Raw genomic sequence first — 9454 nt, 5'->3', positions numbered from 1 at the left:
TCATGACCTTCAAAGTTTGTCTTTGTTATAATAGAGGTCAAATTCAAACCAAATGTGTTGTTCTTATTCTATTGTAATTATATTTTATAGTGAATTACGTTAAACTATCTTTTGTAACGATATACATACATTAGATACCGTTTTGTATTCTTTCAGTTTTTTTAATATTATGTCAACTGAGTAATGCTGTTTTTATTGTTACTTTTTTTAAATGAGGGTGTAAGATTTTAATTGAAAAATATGCAGAATTGTCAGGTATGAAATGAATATGACATAATATTTTCAGAAGAACATTATAACATGCGTTTTTATATTGCATGTGTCAATTATATAAAATTAAACATTAATTGTGATTTTATTTGCCTCTATTAACCTATTGTAAACATACACAATATATCGTTATAGGACAATTTTATATTGATACATATTTGAATTTTTAATAACAGCTTTTGATGTACTTGTTTATAATGTTTATAATTTGATTATTGTATATTATTTATATTCATATAATTGTATTGAATACTGGTTTAATACCTACTATGGAACTGTCAAAAATGTAATTAACATCAACAAGTGCTATAACTCTTAAACATAAATACCTTGTATCCTTAATGTATATTATATATTTTAGAAAATTAAATAAAACAGTATTCTAATATATACATCATCTTGTTTTTAATATAAAAAAATTAATTATTTTGATTACAATTTTTGTTATGCGCTAAAATAATTAATAGGAATGTTTTATATTTAAACAGCTTTTTTATATTTGTTGTAGGCAATGCACAAAATGGCCTTTATTTAACTAGAAATTATATACAAATCATATCTCATATGATAACATAAGACTGAAAAATTTATTACCTTTAGTAACAAATCATTTCAGTTATATGCTTTAATTTAAGAATGGGTTCTATGCTCAAAATATGTAACTTTTTTTGTAATACAACAAGGACTTTAATAAGGAAATTTGGGAACATTCTTCAATATCTTTGTAAATGCTGCTATATAAAATATCTTTGTTATTATGTAAGTTTCAATAGGTACAATGATATATGTCAGTAATCCGTTACATTTATATCTTTAGCTATAAGTGATAAGATTATCATAATATTTACTTAATTACTATAGATAATACAAGTTTTGTAATGTCTTTGTAACATTTAGTTAGTACAATTATAACAATTCAATTGAAGAAAGAATTTTAATTTAAAAAATATCATATATCAATATGTGTAAATCATAATACTATATATATCAAAGATCTTATGAAATAAGATTCTAAATATAAAAGACTCAGTCCCTTTATATTTCAGAATAATATTTCAATGTTAACATTGTTAAATCATTAAAAATAATATATTTTCTGTCATTTTTGTTAGAATTAATCTTATTGTTACCAGTAGATAGATAGAAAAATAATAGCATAAATATACATTGATGTCATATGGTACAAAGTCTGTCCTATGTCTATATTATTACAAAGAGGTAATCCAAGCATGTAGAATGAGAATATCTCTAGGTTTTATGTATGTTCATGAAGCATAACTTTGTAATATTATACCATGCTTCTTGTATGCTTGGTAGCTGCTTTGTGCTGATAACTTATATTAAGGGACTGGTGGGCTAAGTATTTATCCATTTACCACGTTTCGCGTGTAAGTACTAATTCTCCAGAGAGAGAATTTACCTCTAAAAGTATTATAGACACATGCAGTTTGTACATTTTCTATTAATCTAATGACACATAGTGCTTCCTTTTCTTATCAATTTTCTTGTTTCAGTATATTTATTATTTTTTTATCATAGATAAAGTTCTCTACTATTTAATATATTGTGATACGTTACATTAAAAATCAACATAAGTGGTTACAATAATTTCAAAACAGTGTGGATATATTTAAGTAGTTGTGAATGTTACAGATAATTATAAAACACCATGACATTTCAATGTATAATATAATAATTATTTGTGTTTTTAGGCAGTGGTTGAAAATATGTCAGAACACATTTCATCAACTGAAAATCTGGACTCTGACCAAGTAAGAGTCTTAACTCTAAATAATGGAGAACATCTTGATGGTATATTATACAGATTAAAGAAAGGTATATAAGTACAGTTATTATTTACCATACGAATGACCTTATATAATTTTGATGTTAAAATGATTTTTGATAGGATGGAAAGTAGAATTTCGATTAGGCGCTTCCCTCCTTGGGAAGTCACTTGATCTGTTTATAAATCATCCTATAGGAGCAAATCAAAAATTTGAAAGACATACATATTATCAATTGGAATGGATAAATGAGACAACTAGTATATGTTTATCACTAGCTGGTTCATTCCACTATTATCTTGTGGATCCTAAGTAAGCATTAAATGAACCAAGTTAACTAAATGAAATGTAAATCAACAATTTCAATCATGTTAAATTTTTTAGTTCTGGAGGTATAAAACCTGTTGCTTCTGGATATCTATTAGTGGATCCAGAACTTAAAGTAGGAGAAAATGGAGAAGATCTATCCTTAGATTGTATCCAGTGCCAAACTGTTTTGGCAAAGTGTTTAGGACCATTTTCCACTTGGGAAGATAAACTATTAGTCGCGAGAAATTCTGGGTATAATATGGTTCATTTTACACCAATACAGGTAATGAATTTAATTTACATATAATACATATGTAAAATATATATTATAATTCATGTGTAATCTCAATTTTAGGAATTAGGATATTCTAAATCATCTTATAGTCTTAGTGATCAACTGAAATTAAATGCTTCCTTTAATGATGATGATGATAAACCAGTGACATTTGATGACATCAAAGGACTTATGAATAAAATGCGTAATGAATGGAATGTAAGTAGTACAATTTTATATAGTTACAACTTATATTGCTACAATAATCCTTAATACTTTTTAAATGTTGTGTACTGCAGGTATTGAGCGTATGTGATATTGTATTAAATCACACAGCAAATGAGAGTCCTTTCTTGGTATCTCATCCAGAATGTACATATAACTGTCTAAACAGTCCTCATTTGCGTCCTGCATATATTTTGGATGCAGCATTATTTGAATTAACAGTACAAGTGGCAGCAGGGGATTGGGAATTTAAGGGTATCCCTACTGTAGTTGAAACTGAGGAACATTTAAATGTACAGCAATTATTTTTAGACCGATTAAATAGATCAAATATATCTTAACGCTTATTACTTTCTTACTTTTAGTCGATTCGTCACGCACTTCATACATATTTTCTACCACTTGTGAAAGTTCATGAACTATATATATTAGATATCAATGAAACTGTTGCTGAGTTTTTGAATACAGCCCGGAATCAAATGCCTCAAGATAATGTTGAACCAATATCAGAGGATATAAAAATCATAAGAGATCCGAAGTTCCGAAGATTAAAAGCAACCATCAACATGCAACATGCTTTACAAACATATAATATATATAGGTAAATTATAATTAAAATATAAGTCAGGTTTCAATATTATGTAAGAAAGATATTAATTTTAACCATTTTTGTACAGAGCTGATTGTTTTGATGAAGAAACGCGTTTAAAACGATGCGCCGAAGATTTAAGAAAAAAATTACAAGAACTTAACGATACAATCATCAATGAAGTACAGAATCATTTAAATGCTGCAGTTGAAAATACAATTTCTGGTATAAGATATTTTAGAGTACAACCTGATGGACCAAAAATCAAAGAAATAAGTGAAAGGAATCCACTTGTTCCTAGGTATGTGATTTTTACCAAAATTTATCATTTTATTTAATATTCTAAGCAGTATTATCACTATAATTATGATTATATTCAGATACTTCACTGATTATGGAACACCTCAAACATTAACTGAGAGAGAAGCCACAATGTATTCGGATTCAGGATGTTATCTGATGGCTCACAATGGATGGGTGATGAATGGCGATCCTTTGAAAAATTTTGCAGATCCTGATTCTAATGTCTATATAAGAAGAGAACTTATTGCCTGGGGTGACAGTGTAAAGTTAAGGTAATGTAACTATTTCTACCATCGTAAATTGGCTGCAAATTATAATATACTATATTTATTATAGATATGGAAATAAACCAGATGATTGTCCTTTCTTATGGAAACACATGACTACTTACGTCGAGCAAATGGCTAAAATTTTTGATGGTGTTCGTCTGGATAACTGTCATTCAACACCTATTCCAGTTGCAGAGGTATGTTTAAGTTTTAAATATACTGAAACATGTTTTAATATTTTATATCATTTTTTAGTACATGCTTGATGCTGCTCGTCGAGTTCGACCTAATTTATACGTTGTTGCTGAATTATTTACAAACTCTGACCAGAAAGACAATATATTTGTTAATCGACTCGGTATCACCTCTTTAATTCGAGGTATACAGATACAGTTCTAATTACAGAATCATACAAGGAATGTAAATTGTTATTAAATATTTGATTTCTTATTTTTTATATAGAGGCCATGTCTGCGTGGGATAGTCACGAAGAAGGTCGATTAGTCTATCGCTACGGAGGTGAACCAGTCGGTGCATTCTTGCAACCACGTAAACGGCCTTTGGTACCAAGCATAGCACATGCACTCTTTTTAGATTTAACTCATGATAATCCTAGTCCAGTGGAAAAGCGTAGTGTCTTTGATTTACTTCCAAGCGCTGCGCTTGTATCAATGGCTGCGTGTGCTAGTGGCAGCAATCGTGGATACGATGAATTAGTTCCCCATCACGTAGGTTCTACCGGATATATTATCATAAAATTAGTGTCTATAAAATTAAATCAATTTTTGTTCGTTATTTCTTACAGATACACGTTGTAGATGAAACAAGACAATATGCTTCCTGGACGGATGACGAAGATTTGGTAGACGGTATCAATCTTGTGGGACTTAAGTCAGGCATAATTTCAGCAAAAAAAGCATTAAATGATTTACATTATTTGCTTGGACAACAGAAATTTTCTCAAGTATACTACCACCATTTATATTTTATTATATAAAGATACTTATTACTTACACGTTATTCGTTATGGTTACAGGTTTTCGTTGACCAAATGGATAGCGACATAGTAGCTGTAACAAGACATTCTCCAACTACTCACGACAGTGTAATTTTAGTTGCTTTTACAGCTTTCAAGCATCCTGATTCCAATGCTAATGATTTGAGAAGACACGTGAAACCATTGCGAGTAGAAGGTGTAATGGAAGAAATTATTTTGGAGGCATCTTTATCTCATATAGGAGTAAAGTAAGAAACTAGATATATTTTTACATTTTTCTGCACATATTTTGTGAATACTTTACTAAAATCTAATTTTTAGAAATGGTACTTCACCTTTCCATTACCCTGAAAAATATGTGCGAAATGAAAATTATATAAATGGTCTCTCTGAGTATACTGTAAGTCTTAAAGAACATATACAAATTTGTGACTCGGCAATTTTGGAAAAAGTTGATTCAGGGGATCCTAAAATAACTCAGCTTAATTTTGTAAACTTCCAACCAGGATCTGTTGTTGCTATCCGGTAATATTTTTGTACATTTCTGGTAAAATTTGATTACCAAATTGCACGTATAAATATTAATATGTATTAATTTTAGAGTATCTCTTCATGCTAACATAAAGCCTGCTCTTGCAAAGCTTCACAATACCATCTCAATAATTACATCGCCGAAAAGCTCAGATTTACGCGTCATTGCTTCACGTATGGATTTGGTAGATTTGAACAAAGCTTTGTACAGATGTGATCAGGAAGAACGTGATGAAACTTCAAATAAATTTGGTGTGTACGATATTCCTGGCTATGGGCCCCTCGTTTATGCAGGGTTGCAAGGTAAATTAATAAATTCAACACGTCATACACATAGATCTACTATGTTTTAATCAAATAATATTTCCTTCTTAGGCACCATTTCTTTATTAGCGGATATACGCCCTAATAATGATTTAGGTCACCCAATGTGTATCAATCTCAGACAGGGAAATTGGTTAATAGATTATACTTGGCAACGACTAAAAGAGGATGATGGAACAAGAGCTCTTGGCGAGTGGCTTGAAGACGCCACTGAGCCATTTAAAGTAATACCTCGTTACTTAGTGCCTAGTTATTTCGATGTTGTAATTGTAAATGTTTATATGATTCTTCTTGAGCAATGTTATAGTCTGATGACAAGGTATGTCATATTATTCACATACTTCTATTTTGCATATTTATTCATACTAATTCGTTATGATTTATTAGTTTTGTAAAGGATGGTTCCACTTTCATCAAGATTCTGTCGTTAGTTTCAATACAAGTGGGAGGTGTAGTAAGATCAGCTCCATTGCCAGACTTGTCTCCTAATTTAGACCCTCCTAAACCGAAAATTAAAGAATATAATGGAGAAATCGAACAAATATGCACAACATTATCGGCTGGTTTACCGCACTTCACAACAGGTTATATGAGAAATTGGGGCAGAGACACGTTTATTGCTTTAAGAGGCTTATTCATATTAACAGGCAGACATACCGAAGCGAGATTTATTATCCTTAGCTATGGATGTACTTTACGACACGGTCTCATACCTAATCTACTTGACAAAGGAAAAAATGCCAGGTAAAGAATAAGATACATATTTCCTTTTATATCTTTTAGAATTAACATTGATTTTTACAAAAACTTTTTCTTTATATTTATTAGATACAACTGTCGGGATGCTTTGTGGTGGTGGTTGTATATTATTCAATGTTACATACAAGAAGTGCCAAATGGTTTGAAAATTTTAACAGACAAAGTTTCAAGACTATTCCCAACTGATGATTCTCCAGCCTTACCTGCAGGGCAAGTTGTATGTACAAATAGTTTATTGTAACCAAATGATGAACACCAGTGCATTACATGTAGTGTATCTTACACAACAATGTTTAGGATCAACCGCTGCATGACGTAATTCAAGAGGCTCTTTTAGCACATTTCCAAGGGCTTTGCTTTAGAGAAAGAAATGCTGGAAGGCAAATTGATGAGCATATGACAGATCGTGGTTTTAACAATCAAATTGGGGTACACCCTGAGACTGGATTTGTATTTGGCGGAAATGATGCAAATTGCGGCACATGGATGGATAAAATGGGATCTTCTGAAAAAGCTGGTAACAAAGGAAAACCTGCTACCCCAAGGGATGGTTCGGCTGTAGAAATTGTAGGGCTAAGCAAGAGTATCCTTAGCTTTTTAGCTGAATTGTATAAACAAAACCTATTTCCTCATGGTAGTGTACAAAGAAAGAACCGTGATGGTAAGATGAATTTCACTATGTATTTTTATTGCTATTATCCTTTTGTAACAATTTATATTTACTACAGGATCCGTTATAACGTGGAGTTATAAACAATGGGCAGATAAAATTTCATTGAACTTCGAGAAATATTTCTATATTAATGAAACACCGACAGAAGGAGAATTGAAACCAGAACTTATCCATCGTCGTGGGATTTTCAAAGATAGTCATGGAGCTACACAGGCATGGGCCGATTATCAGTTACGTCCTAATTTCCCGATTGCTATGGTGGTTGTAAGTATTTCATTCTTACAGTATAATACAAGTTTAATACAAGCCTTAATCTTGTCATTTCAAAAGGCTCCGGAGTTATTTAATCCGGCACATGCATGGGCAGCATTAAAAAAAGCGGAAGAAATTTTGTTGGGCCCACTTGGAATGAAAACATTAGATCCTGCTGATTGGGCATACAATGGGTATTATGATAATTCTAATGACAGTGGAGATACTAAATTGGCTCATGGATGGAATTATCATCAAGGACCCGTACGTAGTCTCTTGAAAACTCAATATCTTGATGTAAAATGAAAATCGTATACTTGACAATACCTTATAGGAATGGGTTTGGCCTATTGGATACTTCCTTCGAGCTCGTTTGTATTTTGCTCCATTGGTTGGAGGAAAAGAAGAATTACGTCGCACAATCGACTCAACCGAAAACATTATTTCTCGACATTTCATAGAGGCGTCAACAAATCATTGGAGAGGTCTTCCCGAACTTACTAACAAAGATGGAGAATATTGCAAGGATAGTTGTAAAACCCAAGCTTGGAGCGCTTCTTCTATACTAGAGGTTTGTGTATAATTAAACACTTGCACTAAATGATTTCTGGTTTGTTAAATTATTTTATTTTTTGTTTGTTCCAGATTCTTCACGATTTACAGAAAATTAAACGGGAATTGCGAAACGAGGAAACTGAAAGAATAAATTGATATAATTTTGCGTGTGTTCACCACCGCCAGTTACACTTAGAACATTTGCGATTAGAGAAAGAACGTAGTATCAGAACGAAAAATAACGATAATAAATGGCAGGTATTTGATAAAACTATAGGAACACAATGCACGGAGACACACGCATTTGGTACTTGGCACGTAGACAAAACCAGCATACCACCGTGCAAATTTGTCAATGTTGATGTAATTTCTAGTGACGACAGTTTTCCAATACAAGAATCTCAAAGAAATGAAAATCAGATAGATAACAGACACGAATACGTATCTCCTGTTATTAATACTTCAAAAACGATTGAAACTACGTCAAACATCACAGAATTATCATCAATATCAAATAATGAATTTAGAAACTCGGAACAACTTGCATACAGAAATGAATCGTTAAAATATTTAGGTAAACCTTTAGTTAAATTCAAAGATAGTATGCTTACCAAAAAGAACATGGAGGAAAGTAGTGCACTTACAAAATACTCATCAAACCTAGATCATATTTATGAAGAAGTCAATGCTCTCGAATGTGATATTATGGATTATTATGAAAAGTATAGTCCTACCACTGCAAAAACTTTGATAAACACACTTTTTCTTCCACGTCATAAAATTTGTAAGCAATGTGCCAGCTTACAGGACAGTCCAGTATACTCTGATAATTTGATATATGCAAAGAAATCATTACATGCAAAAGAGGTTCGTTTGTTACAACAAAACGACATCATATGTTTTGCATATTGTTCAGTAGATGGGAAATTTGACAGTACTTTATTTTCGCAATACAATAATGTTCAGCATTGCTTGTTAGTTTATAATTATCTAAAAACTAATGCATCTAGTATATTTTATGTTTACAGTCCACTACAAGATGTTTTTGATTTAAAAACAGCACTGAAACCAAATATTCTCATAAGTAGTGGTACAAAGGGAGTAGTAAATACTGAACTATATCACCGTTGTGCAAGTAATTTTTACACAAGAATATCAAATCAAGGCATTGCACCTATGATATTTCATATTAATCACAACAATATTCTGAACTCTATTAAACATGTTGGATACGATACTGATTTGCAAAATTGGATGAATTATCGTAATGACATATTTCGTTCACATAGTTTTAAGCAAGACCATGTTCCTGATCATAGAGCGAATAGATCCAGTTT

The 9454-nt window shown here is 31.4% G+C and overlaps 1 protein-coding gene across 1 annotated transcript; it reads left to right on the top strand.

The window, feature by feature from the left end:
* The first annotated feature begins 96 nt into the window (after positions 1–96).
* Positions 97–8739, top strand: LOC117607504 (glycogen debranching enzyme). The gene is made up of 25 exons (XM_034331268.2): positions 97–255; positions 779–1029; positions 1983–2106; positions 2180–2369; positions 2442–2649; positions 2722–2859; positions 2940–3158; positions 3231–3466; positions 3543–3755; positions 3835–4029; positions 4094–4223; positions 4282–4405; positions 4489–4754; positions 4832–4990; positions 5063–5271; positions 5345–5548; positions 5625–5857; positions 5930–6197; positions 6266–6622; positions 6707–6854; positions 6935–7298; positions 7366–7574; positions 7641–7826; positions 7897–8133; positions 8208–8739. Exons 2-25 carry the CDS (start codon positions 907–909, stop codon positions 8271–8273), a joined length of 4806 nt encoding a protein of 1601 aa, XP_034187159.1. The 5' UTR covers positions 97–255; positions 779–906; the 3' UTR covers positions 8274–8739.
* Positions 8740–9454: the final 715 nt, after the last annotated feature.

The sequence above is a fragment of the Osmia lignaria genome, chromosome 14 (genome assembly GCF_051020975.1).
Source record: "Osmia lignaria lignaria isolate PbOS001 chromosome 14, iyOsmLign1, whole genome shotgun sequence".
Taxonomy (NCBI): Eukaryota; Metazoa; Arthropoda; class Insecta; order Hymenoptera; family Megachilidae; genus Osmia; species Osmia lignaria.
This window is presented reverse-complemented; position numbering and strand designations above follow the sequence as displayed.

Coding starts and splice junctions, on each gene's coding strand:
- LOC117607504 (XM_034331268.2), top strand. CDS start 907: ATGGGTTCTATGCTCAAAATATGTAACTTTTTTTGTAATACAACAAGG. Junction 1,030..1,982: donor TAAAATATCTTTGTTATTAT/GTAAGTTTCAAT, acceptor TTGTGTTTTTAG/GCAGTGGTTGAAAATATGTC. Junction 5,549..5,624: donor GGATCTGTTGTTGCTATCCG/GTAATATTTTTG, acceptor TATTAATTTTAG/AGTATCTCTTCATGCTAACA.